Below are 27455 nucleotides of genomic sequence, written 5' to 3' on the forward strand. Positions count from 1 at the left end.
AATCCTAGTAAAAAATTCCCTGTCTTAAGTCAGTTAGGATCACCACTTTATTTTAAGATTGTGAAATGTCCGAATAATAGTAGAGAGAATGATTTATTCCAGCTTTTATTTCTTTCATCACATTTCCAGTAGGTCAGAAATGTACATACACTCAATTACTATTTGGTAGCATTGACTTTAAAATGTTTAACTTGGGTCAAACGTTTTGGGTAGCCTTCCACAAGCTTCCCACAATAAGTTGGGTGAATTTTGGCCCATTCCTCCTGACAGAGCTGGTGTAACTGAGTCAGGTTTGTAGGCCTCCTTGCTCGCACATACTTTTTCAGTTCTGCCCACAAATGTTCTATAGGATTGATGTCAGGGCTTTGTGATGGCCACTCCAATACCTTGACTTTGTTGTCCTTAAGCCATTTTGCCACAACTTTGTAAGTATGCTTGGGGTCATTGTCCGTTTGGAAGACCGATTTGCGACCAAGCTTTAACTTCCTGACTGATGTCTAGAGATGTTGCTTCAATATATCCACATCATTTTCATCCCTCATGAGGCCATCTATTTTGTGAAGTGCACTGGTCCCTCCTACAGCAAAGCAGGGGCACAACATGATGCTGCCACCCCCGTGCTTCATGGTTGGGATGGTGTTCTTCAGCTTGCAAGCCTCCCCCTTTTTCCTCCAAACATAACGATGGTCATTATGGCCAAACAGTTCTATTTTTGTTTCATCAGACCAGAGGACATTTCTCCCAAAAGTACAATCTTTGTCCCCATGTGCAGTTGCAAACCGTAGTCTGGCTTTTTTATGGCAGTTTAGGAGCAGTGGCTTCTTCCTTGCTGAGCGGCCTTTCAGGTTACGTCGACATAGGACTCAGTTTACTGTGGATATAGATACTTTTGTACCTGTTTCTTTCAGCTTCTTCACAAGGTCCTTTGATGTTCTTCTGGGATTGATTTGCGTTTTTCACGCCAAAGTACGTTCATCTCTAGGAGACAGAATGCGTCTCCTCCCTGAGCGGTATGACGTCTGCGTGGTCCCATGGTGTTTATACTTGTGTACTAGTGTTTGTACAGATGAACGTGGTAACTTCAGGCGTTTGGAAATTGCTCCCAGGGATGAACCAGACTTGTGGAGGTCTACAATTCTTTTTCTGAGGTCTTGGCTGCTTTCTTTTGATTTTCCCATGATGTCAAGCAAAGAGGCACTGAGTTTGAAGGTAGGCCTTGAAATACATCCACAGGTACACCTTCAATTTACTCAAATGATGTCAATTAGCCTATCAGAAGCTTCTAAAGCCATGATATCATTTTCTGGAATTTTCCAAGTTTTTTAAAGGCACAGTCAACTTAGTGTATGTAAACTTCTGACCCACTGGAATTGTGATGCAGTGAATTATAAGTGAAATAATCTATCTGTAAACAATTGTTGGAAAAAGTGTCTGTGTCATGCACAAAGTAGATTTCCTAACCGACTTGCCAAAACTATAGTTTGTTAGCAAGACATTTTTGGAGTGGTTGAAAAACGAGTTTTAATGACTCCAACCTAAGTGTATGTAAACTTCCGACTTCAACTGTATACATCAACACCTGCTGACCTGCAGTATCACTTGTGCTTTCATCAGTGCATGGATGAGTGGAGGTGGACGAGTCAATGACCGGTAAGGATACAGAGAGAGGATCACGTTTGCCTTTTATGAATGAAGGGAAGAGATGAAGACACCGAGCTGGGATTACAACATGAACTCTTTGCTATTGACCAGAGGGTTACACTGCTAAACAACATTCAATGACTTTTGGCCTCTGTTCCTTTCCATTACTTGCCTGAAAGAAAAGGAGAATCAAAACAAAATCAAATCATTCAACAAAAAAATTGTTGAATGATGACTGATCTGGAAAATTCAATGTATGATCCTTCCTGTCCTTTACTTAATTCCTTTATCAGTTGTCAGTCATTTAGATAAAAAATTTAGACATTTACTTATACAGATGTAGGATATTAATTTGATCATTTTCTCACAGCAGGAAAATAATCCTTCTGCAACAGGAAATGTGAATTATTGTGTGGATAATAATCAATAGACATTTCTGTAGGGGTTGATAAATGTTTTGTTAGGGTAAATCAATTCTGAAACGTTAAAGTGGAAATTACAAACTTTAGAAGCCTTTTTAAATCTAGAGTACACTGCAAGTTTGAATGTTTTTCTGTGCAGGAAATTTCCTGCAACAACGGGGTGATCAAATGAAGATCCTACATTTGCACTTTGCTAACTATGCATACAGTATATTCAGTGGATTACTGTTTATGACAAAGACCTACATTCTTCCTTTCTGGAAGTTTTGGGTCAGTGTGGATCGTACAGTAGTGAACTGTTGGTGTTAGTCGGAGCAGGAGTAGGAGAGTTCTCACTGCGGTGGAAATTCATGCCACCATGTAAACCCTGCCCAGCTGACCCCACAGCCCAGTGTGAAATTTGACACGGCTCTGGGGTCCCCTTTAAGACATACTTTTGCTCTGTGTGAGCTATAGTGTGTGTGTGGTGTGATGTGTGGCGTTAGGTCCCCATTTTCAGCAGGATGTCTGCAGCAGCTGTCCACTGGCATTTCAGCCGTGTCATCACAATAGTGAGAGGGGGGGATCAGTGAGACCGAGGGGGCTGCCTGCAGTCTACTTTTGTGGGTTCACTCTCGCTGTCCTTGGCCCCAGTCCTCCACGCTTCACTACTCTCCCTGACTCTGCCCAAGTCCAGGCCCACGGCCCCACCATGGCCGACCAGTACCAGTACAACACCAACGAGGAGAAGATTGTGAAGGACAGCCACACCAAGGAGATCGATCTGATCAACAGAGACCCCAAATTGATCAATGAGGATGTGATCAAGGTAGGTGAACCATGCTGACGCCATCCACTCACACACACACTGAATTTACAGGTTTAACTCCTTTTTGCCTAAAGTAAGGAAAGACAAGTTTTAAACCTTAGTTTAAAACGTAAGTCTAAAGTCTAAACTTAAAGTCAACACAGTACACTGTAGTATGTTGCTGTGTTCCTGCCAGGAAGGTCCCAAAATAGTCCCAAGGCCTTGTGCCTCAGCACGGCACCCAGGGTTTATTTCTGGAATGGGACTGAAGGGGTGTGACAGAAAGGGAAATTATGAGGCTGTTTCTTTTTGGAGCTTCATCACTGCTTTTCTTGTGTTTTTCACGTTTACATACATTAGTAGCAATCTCGGTGCTATAATTCCCCAGAGCTCAGGAGAGCATGGAAGGAGATAAAACAGGGCATATGGCAAAACGTTCATTTACTTGAGTGAGTCATGTTAAGCATGTTTCTTACATGTGAGGGCCAAGGGCACTACTTCTCTGGATTTTATTGTGAGAAGTTTTGTACATGTTAAGTAGATGATAGGATTTATATTGAATGGAACACATTCTATAATCCAGTATTATCTACACAATCGTAGTAGTTTAAGTTACAGTATGAGCTTGAAGTTTTAAAAAACTCTACAGAATGACATTTTCCTGTTGTCAAATCATTAATTTAAAACTCAGCTTGTTTTTTCTGTTTTGTCAATTTCAACTGCTCATCTAAATCGTACTAAGAAATGTTATATTAAAATACTAAGTATGGAAAGCATGTCTACAATTTTAAAGGTGTGTTAAAATGAATAGACTGGGATTCAGAAGTAGAACTTCTTATAATATTTCAAGTTATGAAAATTGGTTTAGCTTTGTTAGGAATCTGTTGCATGTAACATCCCCCTGTCATGATCACTGACAAGTTCATTACAATCAGGGTTGAGTTGCAGATGTCTATGCATCAGTGAGCCAGGATTTTGTAAGGACCAGGTATTGGATACTGAATACAACAAGCAATTACAAACTGGGCCATCGTAAGCCTCATGCATTTTACATGAAGGAACTCTTAGTTTCCAGAAACTTGATCCAAATTGTGATCTGAGGTAAGTTCGGACTATACATATTCAAGTGTGCAAAACTGAGGGACATAGTTTTAAGCTACACTGGCACTGAGATGAGTGCAAAGTAACAAACAATCACCTGAAAGTTGACAGGGTTCTCGTCACTCATAAATAAAGAAAGATTATGTTAGGACACAGAACAGATATGAGCATGGTATAGTCCCCCAGTAAACTGTGTTTATTTCATTACTATGTATCCCAGGCATTAGTGATGAAAACAGTCATGGTGCTGAGTCACAATAGCAAATGTATGTTTACATATCACATTGATTAGTGAGGAAACTGTGAAGGGATTTAATCAAGGGTGCATTGTCACCAAGCGCATTGCTCTTTACTTTAAAAGGGAATTTACGCTGGAGCCGACATCCGGAGCATTTACCGTGACTGCTTCGTGAACATTGCAAAAATTACCTTTAAAAGGCATATTGTCAGTAGTGCAATTGGCTTGAATGACAACATGCCGTTGATTGAATCCTGGCTCTGGTGTTGGGTACTCAGACAACCCTCAACTCTTTCCTCAGTGAGGTTCCACTAACGTTGTCCATGGTATTCCCTCCCTGCAGGTGGAGTTTGAGGATGTGATCGCAGAGCCCGACGGCACACACAGTCTGGATGGGGTGTGGAAGCTCAGCTACACCACCTTCACCGTGTCCAAGTACTGGTGCTACCGCATCCTCTCAGCCATCTTCGGCATCCCTATGGCTCTGCTCTGGGGCTTCCTCTTCGCCTGCATCTCATTCTGTCACATCTGGGCTGTGGTACCCTGTATCAAGAGCTGCCTGATCGAGTCCCAGTGCATCAGTCGCATCTACTCCCTCTGCATCCAGACCTTCTGTGACCCCTTCTTTGAAGCCCTGGGCAAGATCTTCAGCAGTGTGAAAGTGGCCCTGCGCAAAGAGGTCTAGACACTCACACCACCGCAGTGTTTACACGTGTTTGGATGAAACGCTACACCCTTTTTATCCACCAGACCAGATGACCAGTCCTGGTGTCCTCATATTTTCCAAGACACCCCCCCCGCTACCCTTACCCAGCCCAAAGCCCAGGGCCTCGCCCGTCTCAGCCCTTTGAGTCCTGACATGCTCAGAGCGACCAGTGCCACAAGAGGCTCTGTGACAGCTGCAGCATGGTTGGGTGACAGCTCTGGCTCTGTTGGAAGGCAGAGAGCTGTCTGTTCATTGAGGGAATATAGGGCTGGCAGCCATGGCATGGGCAGGACTTGTGTCCCAGAGTGAATGTATTTTGCAATGCTGAGGAAAGTGGCTTTGTAGAAAACAGCTTGCTACATTTTGAAGTGTTGCATTTTCATTCAAATGTAACACAACATGACATAAACACCCCACTGACACTAACGGCATTGCAGCACCCGTGGAACAATATACAATCTCTACTATATTGGCCAAGTCTGAATTGATATACTATATTAAACAGTCAGATGTGTGTGTGTGTGTGTGTGTGTGTGTGTGTGTGTGTGTGTGTGTGTGTGTGTGTGTGTGTGTGTGTGTGTGTGTGTGTGTGTGTGTGTGTGTGTGTGTGTGTGTGTGTGTGTGTTTTGTTCCTAATGGTAAACTAGTCGATGTTGTGCAATGGAAAAGATAATTGTAGTGCTTGAACAAGATTATATCGTGTTTTACAAAATGAATAAGATGCAGTTTCTTTACTGAATCATTTTGATTAAATACATCCTAAATTGTTAATTTTGCTTCACATTTCTTTCACATAAGCTTCCAATAACTTGACTGTGTGGGTGTACAAACTGTAAGAACATTAGGAAAAAAGGAGACCCAGGTTTTAAAATTACAAGTGGAATGTTCTAGTCGCAGGACCTACAATTCAGCCAAGTGCGTGGTATCAGAGTGTATGCTAAATATCTCACTAAAGATACACAACATTGGTAATATTGCATTTGTTTATGTATTGATTGAGAAAGAGATGTACAAAATATCTGTTGTTGGCTTATGAGTGGGAGAGCACTATTTGGGTTTATTTGAATTGATATCACAGATTGTTATTATTTCAAAACATTCACAAGAGCCTTGACACATTCTCTGCCCTTAGTACATCCTCTTGGTCTCTACCCCTGTTCAGGTCTCCATTGCCCTGTCATTCCTTCTTTTTGTCACCAGGTGGAACCAAGAACAGTTCTGCTCATCGGAAGGTAGGGATAGAAAAGCCAATTGCGAACCACTGGTCTGGATCCCGACATGGCAGGTTGTGATTGACAATACTGAAAATCTTACGAAGAAAAGTAGAATTGCTCTAACTGTCTCTTTCTTTCTAAGAAATGTATGTGCATGAATCAGCCTCTAACAAAATTGAATGGTTAAATTAGAGTTACAGAGGCTCAACATGAGCCTCAACTCCATTTGATGCAAAGAAATAAATTCAGACTCACTTGATAGAACACATACAATTTATTTCAAATAAATAAGAGATACTTTTCCAAAATACAACACTCTAAATACAAATAAGACAATTATGCTTTCTACAAAATGTTCAGTAGCCTTAAGGACAAGTTGAAAACCAAAACATTTACTGACATTTTTGATGTGTACAAGGAACGGTGTGTCAAGTAGATTCAATATTAAGGCAGGTCACCCTCTTTATGCAATAGTTTCTAGAATACATTGGATACAATGAGGTTTCTCCCCCAATTCGGAGTTTTCTGAGTGTGTGCAATCCATTTCGCAATCATACTTAGCAACATAGAAGACACCAGCCTAACACTCAAAAAGTACAGACAGAGTAATTATGTAGAAATAAAAATGCGTGCCAAAATACACCACAATTTTCATAGAAGTACATTTGGACGTGTGTGTTCATCCTAGGGGGAAATGGTGGCTAGTTTGTTGAGTTGCTTTCTTAAAGGGGCAATCTGCAGTTGCTACATCCATTTTTGGACTTATAAATTAATGATATGTACACATTGATTCTTAAAGAATATAATTATAAATGCCTCGAGCTTAAATCAACTGTCGTACACCATCAGAACCCAAAATATAAGCTTGTTTTACTCCAATGTTGGTAAACAAAGTAAATGTAAACAAACACTTTATAGCCTCAAATGATACTTTTGATATCATGGATGGTCAGTCCATGTTTCCATAGCTGTCTATGAATTTGAGAGTGGTTACATTTCAGCTTTTTACCGAAACAGGGGCAGGCAGAACTCTTTGTCATTGTTTCAACTGCTGATTGCCGTTTTAACAACTTGACAGATATCGCCGTTGTTATAAAGCTAGGACATTTCACAAACTGGATAGTTGAAACATACTGTGTGTGTGAACTAACACATGGTGCAATGCAGCAAGACATATGCAACAGGAGAGTAGCTTAACCTTCAGGTTGACAAAGTTAAAATGTCCCTCTGGATTGGTCAGTATTCACAACCCAAACCACTATTACAGAACTCTTTGACACAGAGTCTGTGGCATGTTAATCGCTTTTAAGTCCATGGTGAGGAGAATACAGCTCTCTCCTCTCCTTTCCTTGGTTTGGAGTGACAGACAGTCAGTCCTTCATTTTCCATTCACCACCTACTGTCCTCCTCCGCAGACCAAATACGTAAATCCATCAGTCTGAAAACACAATCAATGGATGACTCACTCTGATCTGCGACAGGACATTTGGCTGTGAGAGGAGACATTCAACAAAATGTCCCCAAATAAATCTGCTTCATCTGTACAACAATCAATTGTTCATTCTATTCTTGACCAACTGTGTCTGATACAAAAAAAGCAGTGCAATAGTATTAGGGGAGTGTCCCCTGGAGCAGGACAAGAGAAGGGGAAGGACAAGTCTGGGTTTGGGAGGGGGGGATTCACAGTTCTGACCTGCGAGGGGGGGGGGGGGGGTACCATTGGAAGGAGGGCGTCTCATGTGGTGGAGGTCTGTGTGATGCTCCTCTGGCTGCTGGTGCTCTTGATGACGTAGGTGGAGGAGTTACTCTTGCGGCTGGAGTCATGGTCACGTTCGCAGTGGCATTGGGAGGACTTGAGATAGCGGGCCGAGCAGCACAGGAAGTTCTGCCTCAGGTCTGAGAACAGGTGGCCTGCGAAGCACATGTAGATCCATGGGTTACAGCAGCTGTTCAGACTGGCCAGCAGCATGGAGATGATGAAGGGCATGGCTGGGGAAACAAGACAAACACACACATTACATTTTTACTGATACATCAATCACACATGATTGCAAATTGACAACTGGTGCTAGAAGTGTGTTCTAGTGTTTTGTAGTTAGGGTTACAAAGCTACCAGTAATTTACCAAAGTTACGCAAATCCTCAGTCATTTTGTTAATTAACTGGTAATCTATGGCAATCTATGGTAACTTTGGTAATTAGTGGGACTTGCAAAGCAAACGTCCCATTTTAAATCTTCGTCATACTTCTTCTTCTTCTAATTTGGAACGCTACTCCTCCTACACGTTTAAGCAAGAAACTTCATTCAAACTTTAAAACGTGCAGATCGGTGTGCTTGTAAACAACTTTTTGAGATCTTTTATTCTTTAAAAATTATTAAGCTTTTAGTATTTTTTTGTCCATTTTCATCCACTTTAATGGGATTTCCTCAACATTACAAAAGGCCCCATTGTGATGTCATCACTTCCAACATTCCATTCACTGTAAAGGCAGCAATGCAAGTTTTAACACAAATCAGCTACCCCTTTGCCAACAACGTAGACAAAAAGTTAGAGCTTATGAAATCTTTGTCTACTTCTCAACTACTGACCACAACCACACAACTACTGACCACAACTACTGAACCACACAGCTACTGACCAAAACGACTGACCACAACTAATGACCACACAAATGCTGAGCCACTCAACTACTGACCCCACAAATACTGAACCACACAACTACTGACCACAACCATACATCTGCTGACCACAGGGCGGCAGGTAGCCTAGTGGTTAAGAGTGTTGGGCCAGTAATGAAAGGCTGCTGGTTCAAATCCACAAGCTGACAAGGTGGAATTCCCTTGTCGGCTATGTATTCCCTTACCCTTCACAACTACTAACCCAAGAACTACTGACCATCTCTCTCCTGTTCCACAGAGCCTACACACAGTCAGAGCTTGGCTACCAACAGCTGACACACACTCTCTGGGGGGGATCTAATCAGAAAATGAACTAGAGGTAAACAGAAATCCTGTTCAATGAGGGAGAGCATGGTTTGTTGTTTTGGAAAGTCTATTGAAAAGTTTCTTAGTACTCAGCTAGCAATGAGGAATCGGCCCAAAAGCGTACCTCTTCCGGGGGGCCAGAATTGATTGAATCGGCCCGAAATCAGGTGTTGGTCTCGGCCCGGAATCAAAATTAATGACTGCCCAGAATCAGCCCGATGTATGTCTAACTGAATTCAGTCGACTTTGCCAGCATCTTACCAGAATCCCCCCAGAAGCGGCCCAGTGCAATTTTAAATATATGTATACAAATGTACCTGTTTTAGTAATTTTAAATATTACTATTATACATTTTATACATACAAATGATACCCATCCATGGGCTCCCGAGTGGCGCATCGGTCTAAGGCACTGCATCTCAGTGCTTGAGGTGTCACTACAGACACCCTGGATTGAATACAGGTGCACAATTGGCCCGCGTTGTCCGGGTTTGGCTGGTGTAGGCCGTCATTGTAAATTAGAATTTGTTCTTAACTGACTTGCCTAGTTAAATAATCCACCATTTATAAGAATCATTTTGTTTCTTTATTTATTTTTTACCCCCTTTTCGTCATATCCAATTGTCTTGTCTCATCTCTGCAACTCCCGTACGGCCACGGGAGAGGCGAAGGTCGAGAGCCGTGCATCATCCGAAACACAACCCCACCAAGCCGCACTGCTTCTTCAATGCACTTAACCCGGGAAGCCAGTCGCACCAATGTGTCGGAGGAAACACTTGGTGACCATGTCAGCGTGCATGCGCCTGGTCCACCACAGGAGTGGACATCCTGGCCAGCCAAACCCTCCCCTAACCAGGATGACGCTGGGCCAATTGTGTGTCACCTTATGGGTCTCCCGGTTGCAGCCGGCATGGGTATCGAACCAGCAGCTGTAACGATGCAGTTTGCACTGCGATGCAGTGTCTTAGACCGCTGCGCCACTTGGGAGGCCCCATCCACAAAGTTTTTAATGCTTATCAATTGCCTTGCACAAAGTATCAAAATACTAAAATACTACTTAAACAGGACTGTTAACGAATTTAATTTGAATGTAAATTACATTTTTTGATCAGAGAAATAATGAGAAATATAGAAAAATAATGAAATAATGAAACGTTAATTATATAAAGCAGCCCGTGTAATCATTTGCCAGAGAGTAGCCACAATCGGCCCAAGCCCCAAGTAATATATTTGGGCCAGATAACTGACACCGGAATAGGCCCAAGCCCCAAGTAATACATTTGGGCCAGATAATTCACAACGGAATCGGCCCGTGCTCAATCCCCGCATCCCAGTAATACTGCCGAAGGCGGCACAGACTCGGGCCACATGACGTCGGCTGAGTATGACTCTCAGCCGAGTGCCCCGACTCTCAGCAGGAATCGGCCCAGATCCACTGTGCTAGCTGGGTAGCTAGCTACCTGTTGAGTTTGGATCCCGCAATGCGGTTGGCATCAGTTACTGGGACTGCTACTATCTGTCCAGTGATCCTGCTGACCAACGCCGGGTCTGAGGAGCTGTTTGGCGTAGCAGTTAGCCTAGCTGCTAGTTAGCTCTCTATTGCCTATCAAGCTAGCGGCATTGTCTTGAGGGCTTAAACGCAGCCTGCAATTGTTGGAAAAGCTTCCAGGTGAAGATGGTTGAGAGAATGCCAAGAGTGTGCAAAGCTGTCATCATTGCAAAGGGTGGCTACTTTGAAGAATCTCAAATATAAAATACATTTGATTTGTTTAAAAATGTTTTGCTTACTACATGATTCCATATGTGTTATTTCATAGTGTTGATGTCTTCACTATTATTCTACAATGTAGAAAATAGTAAAATCCTGTAATGAGTAGGCGTGTCCAAGCTTTTGACTGGTACTGTATGTAAATAAGTTATTTCAGTTTATTTTGTATTTTTTTTAATTTCTAAAATTTCTAAAAACCTGTTTTCACTTTGTCATTATGGGGTATTATGTGTAGATTGATGGGGGGGGGAATGGTTTCATCCATTTTAGAATAAGGCTATAATGTAAAAGAAATGTGGAAAAAGGGAAGGGGTCTGAATACATACCCGATGCACTGTTTATTGCGACCATGACCACAACCAAAACTGGCAGGAGTACCGTTGAGGACAGTGGTGTTTATCACAGGAGAAAGATATTTTAACTGAACAAAAAGAGTTCTACAAGCAGTTGTTACAACAACAACACAAATTGCTTCAAGTTTTTTGTCCAAATACTGGTGGAGTCAACTAATAAAAGAATGGGCGACCTGACTAGAGAGGTCCAAGACATGAAGAACAGTTTGCAGTTCTCCCAGGGTCAGCTCGGTGAGATTAAACAGGAGAATAGCATGATGACAGCAATCTGTGATTCATTGAGAGAGGACCTCAGTTATGTACAGTTGAAGTTGGAAGTTTACATACACCTTAGACAAATACATTTAAACTCAGTTTTTCACAATTCCTGACATTTAATCCTAGTAAAAATTCCCTGTCTTAGGTCAGTTAGGATCACCACTTTATTTTAAGAATGTGAAACATCAAAATAATAGTAGAGAGAATGATTTATTTCAGCTTTTATTTCTTTCATCACATTCCCAGTGGGTCAGACGTTTATATACACTCAATTAGTATTGGTAGCATTGCCTTTCAATTGTTGAACTTGGGTCAAACGTTTCGGGCAGCTTTCCACAAGCTTCCCACAAGGAGTTGGGGGAATTTTGGCCCCTTCCTCCTGACAGAGCTGGTGTAACTGAGTCAGGTTTGTAGGCCTCCTTGCTCACACACACTTTTCAGTTCTGCCAACAAATTTTCTATAGGCTTGAGGTTAGGGCTTTGTGATGGCCACTCCAATACCTTGACTTAGTTGTCCTTAAGACATTTGGACACAACTTTGAAAGTATGCTTGTGGTCATTGTCCATTTGGAAGACCCATTTGCGACCAATTTTTAACATCCTGACTGATGTCTTGAGATGTTACGTCACTATATCCACATAATTTTCATCCCTCATGATGCCATCTATTTTGTGAAGTGCACCAGTCCCTCCAGCAGCACAGCACCACCCACAACATGATGCTGCCACCCCCGTCCTTCACGGTTGGGATGGTGTTCTTCAGCTTGCAAGCCTCCCCCTTTTTCCTCCAAACATAACAATGGTCATTATGGCCAAACAGTTCTATTTTTGTTTCATCAGACCAGAGGACATTTCTCCCAAAAGTACGATCTTTGTCCCCATGTGCAATTGCAAACTGTAGTCTGGCTTTTTTATGGCGGTTTTGGAGCATTGGCTTCTTCCTTGCTGAGTGGCCTTTCAGGTTATGTTGATAGAGGACTTGTTTTACTGTGGATATAGATACATTTATACCTGTTTCCTCCAGCATCTTCACAAGGTCCTTTGCTGTTCTTCTAGGATTGATTTGCACTTTTCGCACCAAAGTACGTTCATCTCTAGGAGACAGAACGCGTCTTCTTCCTGAGCGGTATGACAGCTGCGTGGTCCCATGGTGTTTATGCTTGCGTACTATTGTTTGTACAGATGAACGTGGTACCTTCAGGCATTTGGAAATTGCTCCCAAGGATGAACCAAACTTGTCTACAATTCTTTTTCTGAGGTCTTGGCTGCTTTCTTTTGATTTTCCCATGATGTCAAGAAAAGAGGCACTGAGTTTGAAGGTAGGCCTTGAAATACATCCACAGGTACACCTACAATTTACTCAAATGATGTCAATTAGCCTATCAGAAGCTTCTAAAGCCATGACATCATTTTCTGGAATTTTCTAAGCTGTTTAAAGGCATAGTCAACTTAGTGTATGTAAACTTCTGACCCACTTGAATTGTGATACATTTAATTATAAGCAAAATAATTTGTCTGTAAACAATTGTTGGAAAAATTACTTGTGTCGTGCACAATGTAGATGTCCTAAACGACTTGCCAAAACTATAGTTTGTTAGCAAAACATTTTTGGAGTGGTTGAAAAACAAATTTTAATGACTCCAACGTAAGTGTATGTAAACTTCCAACTTCAACTGTATACATCAACACCTGCTGACCTGCAGTATCACTTGTGCTTTCATCAGTGCATGGATGAGTGGAGGTGGACGAGTCAATGACCGGTAAGGATACAGAGAGAGAATCACGTTTGCCTTTTATGAATGAAGGGAAGAGATGAAGACACCGAGCTGGGATTACAACATGAACTCTGTGCTATTGACCAGAGGGTTACACAGCTAAACAACATTCAATGACCTTTGGCATATGTTCCTTTCCATTACTTGCCTCAAAGAAAAGGAGAATCAAAACAAAATCAAATCATTCAACAAAAAAATTGTTGAATGATGACTGATCTGGAAAATCCAATGTATGAACATGCACAAAGTAGATGTCCTAACCGACTTGCCAAAAATATAGTTTGTTAACAAGAAATTTGTGGAGTGGTTGAAAAACATGTTTTAATGACTCCAACCTAAGTGTATGTAAACTACCGACTTCAACTGTATTCATGTCACGATCACTGTCTTCAAACTCCCTGTCATAAATGAGCCAAGGCACAGTGTGCATGTAATTCCACATCTTTAATGGAAGTGAAACCTTTCACAAAAAAACAGGTAAACAGAACTCAAACGTGACGCAACTGTGGCGCACACAAACACTCACAGAAAATAATAATTACCCACAAACACAGGTGGGAAAAACGGCTGCCTAAGTATGATCCCCAATCAGAGACAACGATAAACAGCTGCCTCTGATTGGGAACCATACTAGGCCAACAAAGAAATAGAAATATATATATGCCCACCAAAGTCACACCCTAACCTAACCAAATAGAGAATAAAAAAGTCTCTCTAAGGTCAGGGCATGACAATTCAATCTCTCCCTATCCCAGTCTGCTGTTCCCACTTGCTTCAAGATGTTCACTATTGTTCCTGTATCAAAGAAAGCAAAAGTAAATTAACTAAATTACTATTGCCCCATAGCACTCACTTTTGTCATCATGAAGTGCTTTGAGACGCTAATTAAGGATCATATCACCTCCACCCAACCTGACAGCCAAGACCAACTTCAATTTGCATACCTCCCCAATAGATACACAGTCAATCGCCATCACACTGCACACTGCCCTATCCCATCTGGACAAAAGGAATACCTATGTAAGAATGCTGTTCATTGACTACAGCTCAGCATTCAATACGATAGTACCCTCCAAGATTATCATTAAGCTCGGGGCCATGGGTCTGAACACCGCCCTGTGAAACTGGGTCCTGGACTTCCTGACAGGCAGCCCCCAGATGCTGAAGGTAAGAAATAACACCTCAACTATGCTGATCCTCAACAGAGGGTCCCCACAAGTATGCGTGCTCAGCCCCCTCCTGTACTGTCTGTTCACCCATAACTGTACGGCCATGCCCACCTTTCAAAATCTAATCAAATCAAATTGTATTAGTCACATGCGCCGAATACAACAGGTGAACAGTGAAATGCTTACAACAGTAGAATATATATATATATTCTACTGTATTGTAGTCAATGCCACACCGACATTGCTTGTCTTAATTCCATTATTTTACATATAGATTTGTGTGTATTGTTGTGAATTGTTAGATACTACTGCACTGTTGGAGCTAGGAACACAAGCATTTTGCTACACCTGCAACAACATCTGGTAAATATGTGTATGCGACAAATCAAATTTGATTTGGTTTGATATCAGATTATCTCGAGGGACAATCAAGGCGGAACAACATGGTTGTGGACGGAACTGCAGAATCTCCACATGAGACCTGGACGGAGACCGAATACAAAGTTCTTTTTATTTATTTTACCGTTATTTTACCAGGTAAGTTGACTGAGAACACATTCTCATTTACAGCAACGACCTGGGGAATAGGTTCGGGGGAGAGGAGGGGGATGAATGAGCCAATTGAAAGCTGTGAGGGAAATTATCTCGGAGAAACTGAGGATGGACCGCAGGAAGATCGAGATCAAGTTCCTGAGGTTCAAGGACAAGGTAGCTATTCTGGAAAGAGCCAAGAGCTTGAGAGGAACATACTATATATTGTTTTATTTTGCTTTGTTTGCTCTTTTCCATATTATGTCTATCTCTGATAATCTATCAATGTAAAGGGCTGATAATAACCCATATGAATCTATGAGCCTTAGAAATAAGGTTCATGAAATCAATAACTTTTTAACATGAGATAATATTAATATATTAGCCATTTCTGAGATTCACTTAGACAATTAAGTTGATGGTTATTGAAGGTTATTGAAGTGTTGTGGTTGTGTGTTCACTTGGCACATCTAAAGCCTTTTCTTTTGGGGTGTTGCTATAGGCCACCAAGTGCTAATGGTTAGAACCTAAATAATATGTGTGAAATGCTTGATAGTGTATGTGATGTAAACAGAGTTCTATTTACTTGGATCTGATTATTGACTGGTTTTCATTAAGCTGTCCACTCAAGAGGAAGCTTCTCACTGTAACCAGTGCCTGTAATCTGGTTCAGGTTATTAATCAACCTACCAGGGTGTTTACAAACACTACAGGAACAAGAACATCCACATGTATTGATCACATTTTTACTATTACTGTAGAAGTTTGTTCTAAAGCTGTATCGGCACCCATTGGATGCAGTGATCACAATATTGTGGCTATATCCAGGAAAGCCAAAGTTCCGAAAACTGGGCCTAAAATAGTGAGCCGTCATACTCATGCATAAAATAAACTAATAACTGTCACGACTTCCGCCGAAGTCGGCTCCTCTCCTTGTTCGGGCGGCGTTCGGCGATCAACGTCACCGGCTTTCTAGCCATCGCCGCTCCATTTCTCATATGTCCATTTGTTTAGTCTTGTTCCATACACACCTGGTTTTCATTCCCCAATCAATCTACATGTATTTAGTCCTCTGTTCCCCATCATGTCTTTCAGCATGATGGGGAACTTTCAGCATGCTTATAGAGAAAGGCACTCAACATGTACTGCACTGACACAAATGTCTGAAGAAATTGATAATAAGAAGATTGTGGGAGCTGTACCGCTAGATTTCAGTGCAGCCGTTGACATTATTGACCATATAACCTGCTGTTAAGAAAACGTATGCGTTATGGCTTTTCAACCTCTGCCATATTGTGGATCCAGAGCTACAGATTATTTGGCAAGTATTCAGAACCTTTGAATTTTTTCACATTTCGTTACAATACAGCCTTGTACTAAAATGTATAAAAGTTTGTTTTTCCCTCATCAATCGACATACAATACCCCATAATGACAAAGCAAAAACAGGTTCCATTTTTTTTTGCACATTTAATACTTTGTTGAAGCACCTACTTTGTTGAAGCAGCGATTACAGCTTTGAGTCTTCTTGGGTATGACGCTACAAGCTTGGCACACCTATATTTGGGGAGTTTCTCCCATTCTTCTCTGTAGATCCTCTCAAGCTCTGTCAAGTTGGATGGGTTGCGTCACTGCACAGCTATTTTAAGGTCTCTCCAGAGATGTTCGATCGGGTTCAAGACCGGGCTCTGGCTGGGCCACTCAAGGACATTCAGAGACTTGTCCCGAAGCTGCTCCTGCGTTGTGTTGGCTGTGTGCTTACAGTCCCAGTCTGAAGTTGTGAGCGCTCTAGAGCAGGTTTTCATCAAGGATCGCTCTGTACTTTGTCTGTTCATCTTTCCCTCGATCCTGACTAGTGTCCCAGTCCCTGCCGCTGAAAAACATCCCCACAGCATGATGCTGCCACCACCAAGCTTCACCGTAGAGATGGTGCCAGGTTTCCTCCCGACGTGACGCTTGGCATTCAGGCCAAAGAGTTCAATTTTGGATACATCAGACCAGAAAATCTTGTTTCTCATGGTCTAAGTCCTTTAAGTGCATTTTGGCAAACTTCAAGAGGGCTCTAATGTGCTTTTTTTCCCCCCAGTTTGGCCAGGTGGCCAGCGCTAGGAAGAGTCTTGGTTGTTCCAAACTTCTTCCATTTAAGAATGTAGGCCAATGTGTTCTTGGGGACCTTCAATTCTGGAGAAATGTTTTGGTGCCCCTGTGGGACCTTTTATAGACAGTTGTGTGCCTTTCCAAATCCTGTCCAGTCAATTGAATTTACCACAGGTGGACTCCAATCAAGTTGTAGAAATATCTCAAGGATGATGAACTGAAACAGGATACACCTGAGCTCAAGTCTCATAGCCAAGGTTCTGAATACTTATGTAAATAAGGTATTTCTGTTTTTTTTATTTTTATACATTTGCAAACATTTCTAAAAACCTGACTTCGCTTTGTCATTATGGGGTATTGTGTGTAGATTGAGGATTTTTATTTATTTAATCAATTTTAGAATAAGGCTGTAACGTAACAAAATACTTTCCGAAAGCACTGTATATTTAGGATATTGTTTTACAGCTTTGTCATTCTATTTTTTACTTAAGAAAATCATCTTATTTGATTATGTTATATATTTTACATGTGATGATGCCAAACAGAGGGACAGAGATAATTACAGACACGTGTGATAATCTGAAGTACCCAAAAGGGCCACATAAAATCCTTGAAAGTTACCAAAATTCTGGTAGTTTATTGGTAAACTTCCAAAGTTTCCAGTACCTGCCGTTTGCAACCCTTTTTGTGGTAGACATTCATTCGTTTGAAGATATAAAGGTAATTTTTAAAGATGACATCTGATTGAATGGTTTGATTTCTATTGATCTCATTCACGTTGTAATAATCTACATTTCACCTTAAAGTCGTATAAACATGGTTGTTGTGAAATGCCAGCCTGTCTCAATATGTTCTTATCCTATGGATCTTCTGAGGACCAACATGAGGAAACCACTTTCATCCTAATTAATTACCCCCCTTATATCTCTACTACTCATTAATGACATCCCTGATTGGATTATTCTTGACACAGACACAAACACATACACACACACACATAAACACCAACACAATAGGCACACCCAGATAGCATTCACAATGGAAATGGTAATAAAGCTACCGGGGGAGACAGACAGCAGTGATGCAGAGTGGCCTGCAGTGTTACGTAGGTTGACATTTATGCCACAGATGTCAGATCTTAATTTTAGCCAGTAGGAAATGTGGATTATTATGTGGATTATAATTAATGGACATTTTTGTAGGGGTTGATAAATTTTTCATAAGGGAAAATCAAATCTGAAATTTCAAAATGGAAATTACAAACTTCATAAGCCTTTTTAAGCCTCAAACACACTATAAGTTCATTTCCTGCATTGCAGTAGAATTCTCCTGCAACAGGGTGATCAAATGAAGATCCTCCATCTGTATGTCCACCGGCGAATTGACATATGGTAAATTAGTTTGAAATTAATGGAATGGGCCGATGTCCTGTATTCAATAAACCTCTTCTGATTGCTAATCTCTCTCCCTTCGTCCCCCCCTCCCCATGTTCCTCTTGCATTATCTTTAATGGCTGGCCCTCCAGCTCTGATATGAAGGTTGCTCAAATTGAAATCACCGGGAACAATTGGCGGAATGTTACAGCAGCAGCGCCAAGTAATTAGGAGCTAATTGATTCATCAGTCATTAAGGCTGTGAGTTATGGGTGCACAAGTGTCCAGATGTGAACAATGTAAATCATTCTATTGTCTGGCTTTTACAGTGTCAGGGCAGGGAGGACACACGCTTAGTCTGGACCGGGGATAGGCCTAGGGCCTACACAGTTTCCTAACTCGAATTAATGTGGGGGGGGAAAGCTTGCAGTGATGCAAAAGTAAAGTGGAATGTATCTACTAGATAACTCAAATGAAAACGTAATATAGAAAAAAGTCAACTCCACCATATGACAAGTCATTATGCCCTGCAGCTTTAGGATGTCCTGCAGCTATACAGTAGTTACACTGTAATTCCATTGCTTTATAACTTTCAGCCACAAAGTTACACAACTTCAATCTCAACGGAACACAAGACAGTAGGATAGACGAATGAATAATTCAATACATTTCCTCTGTAAAATGTATACATTTGCTCTTGTGAGGGAGGAATTTGAATTAATGCAGCTTGGCATTGGATCATTTATCTTTTCACTGAGGCATGAAAGGTGGTTAGTGAGATCTTAAGAAACCACAAGGGGTACTAAAGCAGTAGTCAAACGGACATACAGACTAACACTGACACAAAGCTTCTTTGATCTCACTCTGTTAGGCAGAGCCATGCAGAGCTTCCTTGTTTGGATATTATTTACCAGTAAATAATGGTTCCATTAAACGGAAGTCAAAATGTAAATGAATGTTCTGTGTAGGCTACTGTGCATTCAATTAATATGCTAAGTATCTTCACACAGCACAGCCAGATCACATATCATGACTATTAAACATTCTTATGGCTTTGTAAAAGGAGGGATCGTGGGTCAGAATGGGGCCAATATGTGATTTGAAGGAAGGAATTATGATCAAAATAACCATTGGTAGATTAACTCATGGTGTCGTTCACAGGAGACCGTAAATCAAACAAACCCACAAATTCAATTGCAGAAAATTCTTCCCCTCATTGGTAAACCTGCTCAACTATCAGGTTCTGTACTGACTAATGACCACAGCCTGACTGGCACGATCATCTGAGTTTAATATCAACACTATTTCAGAGGATTTACTATGCCAGAGCAGCTGAGTAGTAAAATTCCAAAATAAGACTGTACAAGAGAGGGGCTTTGCTTTTTTCACATTTTATTTTGCCTCTCAGCCAACCACTGCCCTGGCTATCAGATGCTTCATACTATTACTTCAATGAAAGCTGGTACAATAGCTCTCTTTTAGTCTCTGATCACGTTTGTTGTTTGAGTCGACACAGCTGAAAAGGACTTCCCTGTTTTAATAAAAGATGCATCTAACATTATGTATAATACTGTACTTTTAAAATGACTGTAACAACAATGAGGCTTGGTGTCTGTTTAATAAACATCCTGTAAAATGCAGAGAAGAACATACAGTGGCCATAGACAAAAGGAGTCCATGAGGACTGGGCAGACTGCTGATTAATATAGTCAGTGCCAGTCAGCGTCACACAGAGCAGAGGGTGAGTCAGCGTAGGGAAAATGGAGGCTGTACACTCAGGAATGGACAAGGGTATGGACACAGTTCATAGATGGGCTGCCTTTCCCACCTGGACAAAAGCAACACCTATGTAGTAAAAAAAAGCTGTTTAACTGGGCAATCTACTGATTGTGTGTTGTCCTCAGAAGGGTTAAAAAGTCTCCAGTGGATGCTGCACTCCTAAGAGGTTGTCTTTGGGAGATCACAGGCTGTGTATTTCTGTTCAAGGATGATAATAAAAGCACTGTAAATAAACACTATTTTCTAGCAGGGAATAACAGCCTGCCTGCTTGAACCTGGCACACCCCAACAGGCTTACAGGGACAAAGCCTACATTATGAACTGGGTGGTTCGAGCCCTGAATGCTGATTGGCTGACAGCCATGGTATATCAGACCATATACCACAGGTATGACAAAATATTTATTTTTACTGCTCTAATTACGTTAGTAACCAGTTTATAATAGCAATAAGGCACCTTGGGGGTTCATGGTATATGGCCAATATACCACGGCTAAGTGCTGTACCCAGGCACTCCGTGTTGCATCATGTGTAACAGCCCTTAGCCGTGGTATATTAGCCATATACCACACCCCCTCGTACCTTATACTTACTCATCTTCGATCATCCTGCAAACTTCATGAGAACTTTGGCTGAGAATATTATTTTCCATACTTTTCCATACACGTGCAATGCAAAATTGTTTGGGGAATATAATGACTGTTTACCAACTTGTTCAATTTCCTGGTGTTTGTCTAGGGATGTTGGGAAATATAACTAATATGTGATAGAGCTGCTGTGGGGATCAAGAGGGGACAGCACAGAACAGTTGCGTTTAACTATGTAAGAACAAATTCTTATATTCAATGACGGCCTACCTCTGCGAAACCCTCCCCTAACCTGGACAACGCTGGGCCAATTGTGCACTGCCCTATGGGACTCCCAATCACAGCCTGTTGTGATACAGCCTGGGATCAAACCAGGGTCTGTAGTATGCAAAACTGCAACAAGCAGGGGTAGCATAGGCTGTTGGATGAAAACCAACTCAGATCTGTTCAAATGATTTAATAACATTGGGTGTGGCCATAAGGCGGGTCATTAAGAAATGAATTGCACTGGTGGGCTCTCTGCGCCATTGAAGCACGTGCTCCCCTGTGTGCTGGACTGAGGAGATGACACGCGTGGCGCCAATATTACCTGTCACTCTTGCGCTCAGACGTGCCTCCCAGGTAACAATAGACACGCATAATCTGATTAATGATTCACTGCATGAAGGCTCAGATGGTTGGGCCTCAGAAAAACATGCATGCAGAGGTGTGCCCAAACCATGGAAGTTACAGTCCGGAAATACTGCTTTCAGTGACTTAAGTTAATTTTAGTTGCATGGACATTTGCGGCGGTAGCCTATGCCTACTTTGCTTCGCTTCAGTGGAGGGGTATTGCAATTAAACGACCCTCTCAATGTTGTTGCTGTTCGTTATGGCGAGTGAATCAAATGGAGGTGTAGGTGGTGTTTTTAGTTTTCAGGATATTTTGACGGCGTATGTCCTATTTAGACCTATATGAAACGAATATAACGAGATAATATTTTTCATACATATTTGTTCGGATCACTCCACCCGTATCTCCACAAGTCACCATAACATTCTATAGGTGGGCAGAGCTTCACTTGCATCATTGTATTTTTGTTGGCTGGAGGCACACCATAGCCCATTAAGGTCTGCGGATTTATTTACGTTTATTTTGTAATTTCAACCACTGCATGTGGGTAGGATATTACTTTATATGATGCGTATACTTTTCATTTACAATGGCATACATCCTTTGATGTTCCTCAAGTTGGCCAAAATGTTATGCGTAAAAGTGCAATGTCCAACCTGTGCGAATTTCAATTGACTGTCAGTGGAAAAGGCTGTTGAAATATATTTGTATTATCATCTTGGCTATTTGGTGAAAATGCACCTAACATTACGCACACCGCATCACAAGCCCCGAGGCAGAATACCTTCCGAGCTTTTTAAAGTAAACATGGACATTTCCTTTCAAGATGGATATATTAATGGCACCAGTCTAAAATTGCGAAGCCGCCTGGTTAAAGTATTTCATATTACGCACGGAATCTCAAACTGCAGAAATCCTTTGCATGGTTATTTTCGAGGTGGAGTTTGAACTTACCTTCTCGAGGCGCCGTTGGATCCCAAGCCGTCCACATCTGCACGGTGAAGAAAGGAGTCCAGCAAACGATATACGCCAAAACTATGACAAATGTCATTTTAACTGTAGTTATCTTCGCTTTGGAGATGAGCTTCACACTGCTCACCCGGGCGAGCGCATGACCTTTTGAAGTCTTCGGGGTGAGGCTTATGCACTGGTCCCTCTTGGTTTTCATTCTAAAGTTTTGCCATATCTTAAAGCTTATTAGTCCATAGCATAGGCTCAGGATGGCCACTGGTATGATGTAGATGGTAAGGCTAATCCAAGTTATATACGCTTTGGCACCCCAGGGCTCCACGAAGTCACCCCAACAATCATACACTCCAGAGCCAACGTCCTTCAGGGAAAAAATGTACATTTGTGGGCTGCTGAACACTAGGCTGAGGACCCAGGAGATAATCACGTAGAAACGGTCTTTTCGCTTGTGCAGAGACCGAAGCGGCTGACAAATCGCCAAGCACCTGTCTATAGACATCAAAACAAGCATATAGGTAGATGCGAACATCCCGACGATCTGGAAGTATTTCACCAACCTGCACAGGATATCGGGTCCATAGAAACGGAAAGTAATGTCCCAGATAAGTTGTGGCAAGACCTGAAATATAGCCACAACGAGATCCGCGATGCTGAGGTGTTTCATGAAGTAGTACATTCGGGACTGTGTGTGCTTGGTGGTGTGAATGGCCACCAGGACGCATAGATTCCCCGCCAGCGCCAGGAGCAGGACCAGGGCGAGCACAGTCACCTCCACTTTAGCAACCTCCTCATTCCGTTTCAGGGGGTTTGTTTGATTTCCCCCGGTGGTTCCGTTGCCAATGGTTGAGTTCCCAAATGATTCGTTAAATGGCCAAAAGTCCTGCTCATTTAGTGTACTACTTTCCATTGTGTTGACCGTATTCTCTCTCAGTCCAACCGCGACGCGAAAAATCATGCAATAGCAGCAATGTTCAGCCACCCTACATTGGAGGGTTGTTTTAAACGTCTTCTTTGGCTGTTCATCTAACAGGTGTCAAGACAAAGCATCCGAGTGTGGAGCTGTGTTGTTACCATTTACGCACGATGGGAAAATGGAATCCCAATTTTGCACTGAAGCTTTATTTCTTACTCATAGCCAGATAGGACCAGACACTGGTGAGCGGGAAATAGAGAAAACACATTAACGTCTTGTTTGAATTAAAAACAATGCAATTATATAATAGGAAATTAATGGGGAAATCTGCGATTGATGCATCAATTTCTTTACTTTTAAATGAATTATGTATAGGCCTAACCATTGATTTTAGTAGAATATTAATTCTACCGTCAATGCCTCATACTCCATCAAAACCCAAAATATAAGCTTATTTTACTCCATTGTTTGTAAACAATGTAATTGTAAACAAACATTGTATAGTCTCAAAACATGGTTAAAACTAGATTTTTTTCTGATAAATTTTATTGTTTGAACAGCAGAATGCCCCTTTGAATGAAAAAAATAATACCACCACATATAATTTAAGAAAGTATTGAAACGAACTAAAAATTCAGCAGCACATGGTCTATGGATAGTCTCCAGCCATCTAAATTATATTTTAACATTGCCTACAAGTAATAGTATGATGGGTTTTCCTAGTGTAAATGTAGGCCTACTTACATGTGCATCTGCTTTACCGTCTTGTAAATTGAATACTGGAACTAAACGCAGTGAGACCTGAAAGTGAAGCATCCAGCCTCCCTCACTAGTAGGGATCGGGGATTGGCCAGCATCATGATATTTATACCACTTGTATACCCCTGGCCAAGATTATGCATGAGACATTGATTTCCACATTATTTCCACTAGGTGTCCATGTGCGCACTCTAATAGATGTAGGCCTAATGTCTAACCATTCACTACATCTAAAATATTTTTTTTACATAGTGATCTGTTTAAAAAAAGGAAGTGGTCATCATCATTTAGGCTACCCTAGTCAACGATATGCAAATAAAGGCATCATAATGAAATATTCACAAGTAAATGGGTAATTACACTATATAGGTATCTAAATATATGGACACCAGCTATAACTAGTTGACAGCATTAGTTGATTCGGCTACAACAAGGCTAGGCTACTGCAACATTTAACTATATTCCATCAATGCCTCTGAAACACTAAAATGTTACCTTTCCTCGGCAGCCTGCTGCTCAAGGTTGCCAATGTGAATCATTAACCGAATTTAGGCAAGTTATGTTGTTACAAATGTCGACTAGATCCATATTTAACCTTAAAATTGCATATTTGCCTCATTGACTGCTACTGTGCAGTGACATGTTTTATAAAGCCGTTCGGCAGTGAAACCTGTTTTGTATGCCTGTGGTGAACTGCACCAGAGTACGTGTATATTAGTACGCGATAAATGGCGGCGTGCTGCTTGGCCGCCCACAGTGGCTCGCTTGTGGGTGTGCTGGCAGCATATAGCAGCAAGTTTTGATTGTGCGTCAATAACTCAAGATAGCAAGTTTGTATGAAGGTCTGGTTCTTACATTGGTAAATCTCTATTTCATGAATTTATTCACAGGTAAATAGTAATATTCTCTAAACCGCTCTGGTGACAAACAAACTTTGCTTTCCAGTTTCCAATCATCCACATGGCTAGGAGAACCTATTCAAGGAAGTAAATACATTTCGAAAACGTAATAAAAACGATACATTATTAGCTAACTAGCTACAGTGCAGGCTAGCTCAAATGAGCTGCCAACGTAGCTATCTAGCCAACTTTACATACTGTATAGCTAGCTAGCTAAGTTAATTCAATATCACCAGCTACTTAACTTCATATTAGCTAGCCATCTTGATGTATTTATCATTGTAAAAAACTCCAAATGCATTTGTAGGTAGCTAGCTTACAGACATGGAGGAGGGTGAAAGGATAACAGTCCCAACTGTCAAAGTGAGAGAGTAGGCTATTCTGTATAGGGCAGGTACTTTTGTGTAGTTCCAGTCTCTAGAAGTGAGTACAGAGATAATAGTAACATAATATTCAGTGCTGTCTATTTTGAGTATAATGAAGTCTGTTTCTTGTGATGTTTTCTGTCCTCAGATATAGAGAGCTGCTAAAGCCTGTCTGCAGATGAAGAGGTCACAATGAAGAGCAGTGGTTCTCAGACCTGGTCCTGGGGACTCAAAGGGGTGCACATTTTTGTTTTATCCTTAGCACTATTGTACACAGCTGATTCAAATGACAGCTTCAAGTGGTATTTATGTATTCATTTGTGATGCTATCCTTGTTATGATCCTGCCGTTGTCACATGCTACAGGTGCACGAGTGTGCAAATGCGTCTATCTATCCAATGTTATCATGATTTGTTATAAGAGATATTATAAACTGTGTGGATCGAGCCCTGAATGCTGATTGGCTGACAGCCATAGTATATCAGACCGTATACCACGGGTAAGACAAAACATTTATTTTTACTGCTCTAATTACGTTGGTAACCAGTTTATAATAGCAATAAAGCATCTTGGGAGTATCCTGTATCCAGACACTACACGTTGCGTTGTGCCTAAGAACAGCCCTTAGCCGTGGTATATTGGCCATATACCACACCCCCCCAGTTCTTATTGCTTAATTATACTTTAGTAATCCACAATTACCTGGTGTCTAATAATGCCATCTTCCATATTCCTACAGATACCTTGCAATTGAAGATTCCTTCAAAACAAATTTATATAACTACCCTACAGTTACCATGCAGGGCACTGCAAGGTTGGGTGACCAGGGCCATCTGGGACTGCCTCCTAGGGGAATTCAGCATGTGAAGGCTACCTGTTTCCTGCATAACTTCATGAGGATGGACACAAGGACCAGGAGGGGATCTGCAGCTCGCCGCCGTGTGCCAGAGGAGAGGTCTGCTCTCTGCAGATTGTTTCAAGGATGGGGGCCAACAACGCAGCAAGGGAGGCAATCCGTGTGCGGGAGATCTTCACCTCCTACTTCTTTGAAGAGGGTGCTGTTCCCTGGCAACACCATAGACTACACTATGCACAACCAAAGGCTCTTTTAAGAGCCATCCACATTGCTATAAGAGTATTCCTCCATTTACTTAGCTATGTCAACTGCAGTTATTCAATTCCCAGTTTCTCTCCCTTTGATTTCTACTTCTCAGGTAAGGGCTTTGTTTGTCTGTACAAAAACAAAACAGGATCTTTTAAGAGTCACCCATATAGATTTTCTTTTTACAATTACACACCCTACAACCCACACCTACACACTCGTGTATCAATCTGATTGATGGATTGTGTTATGTAGCAAGCAGGCTCCGGTGTATAACTGTGGCTCCTTCCATCTTCAAAGAATAGGAAAGAGGACCAACCATGGAGAATAGTAAGGCACTTCATTATTTATATAACTATCCTATATTGCTTGTCCTCGTGTGTCTGTGCATGTTTTTAAGTATAAATAACTCTGCAGCCACTTTGTGTGGACACCAGGACACACACAGATTCCTGTTGAACACTATCTTTTTAATGACCTTTTCTCAATATCAGTCTCTCTCCTTCACTTCACAGCCTTCTCCCCCCTTCTCCCAAAATCCTCTAGGTTATATCAGCTGTGTCGTAAACCCCTCCCGCATCTGAACTGTCTACATAGAGGGCACAGCATGATCAGAGGTGAGACTTGGTCGGGTCAACAGGAAGTATTATTAAAGATATGCTTTACATTGAAGTACAGATAGAGATGTAGTAGTCCCAGAGTTAATGATCCAAGGTCAGTTTTGTATTTGACATGCTGATTATGATGACTGACAGTGTTAGCATGATTAAGCCTTGTGTTTTTTTATTCTATCTTTCTCGTCTCTCGTCCGCAGGTATGTTTTGATGAGAGAGGAAGCCAACTTCCAGTCCCGTCATCGCCACCTCACCCGCTCATAACCTTCGGGCCAACTGGGGGCCCAAGACTGGTTAGGAGACACGGCTAGATACACTATTATGTAATTGTGATGAACTGAGAGAATATTAGAGTAGCACTGTAATTCATTAATCTTATGCTGATTAATGAATTACAGTGCTACTCTAATATTCTCTCAGTTCATCACAATTACATAAT

The 27455-nt window shown here is 41.5% G+C and overlaps 2 protein-coding genes across 2 annotated transcripts; one reads left to right on the plus strand and one right to left on the minus strand.

The window, feature by feature from the left end:
- The first annotated feature begins 2527 nt into the window (after nucleotides 1-2527).
- Nucleotides 2528-5666, plus strand: cav3 (caveolin 3). The gene is made up of 2 exons (XM_029775431.1): nucleotides 2528-2871; nucleotides 4533-5666. Exons 1-2 carry the CDS (start codon nucleotides 2755-2757, stop codon nucleotides 4872-4874), a joined length of 459 nt encoding a protein of 152 aa, XP_029631291.1. The 5' UTR covers nucleotides 2528-2754; the 3' UTR covers nucleotides 4875-5666.
- Nucleotides 5667-7426: 1760 nt separating this feature from the next.
- On the minus strand, nucleotides 7427-24053 carry LOC115207890 (isotocin receptor-like). The gene is made up of 3 exons (XM_029775430.1): nucleotides 24022-24053; nucleotides 22350-23516; nucleotides 7427-8098 (listed from the first exon to the last, which is right to left on the minus strand). The coding sequence occupies exons 2-3, from the start codon at nucleotides 23317-23319 to the stop codon at nucleotides 7845-7847; spliced, it is 1224 nt and encodes a 407-aa protein (XP_029631290.1). The 5' UTR covers nucleotides 23320-23516; nucleotides 24022-24053; the 3' UTR covers nucleotides 7427-7844.
- Between the last annotated feature and the right edge of the window lie 3402 nt (nucleotides 24054-27455).

Source organism: Salmo trutta, chromosome 14 (assembly GCF_901001165.1).
Source record: "Salmo trutta chromosome 14, fSalTru1.1, whole genome shotgun sequence".
NCBI classification, from domain to species: domain Eukaryota; kingdom Metazoa; phylum Chordata; class Actinopteri; order Salmoniformes; family Salmonidae; genus Salmo; species Salmo trutta.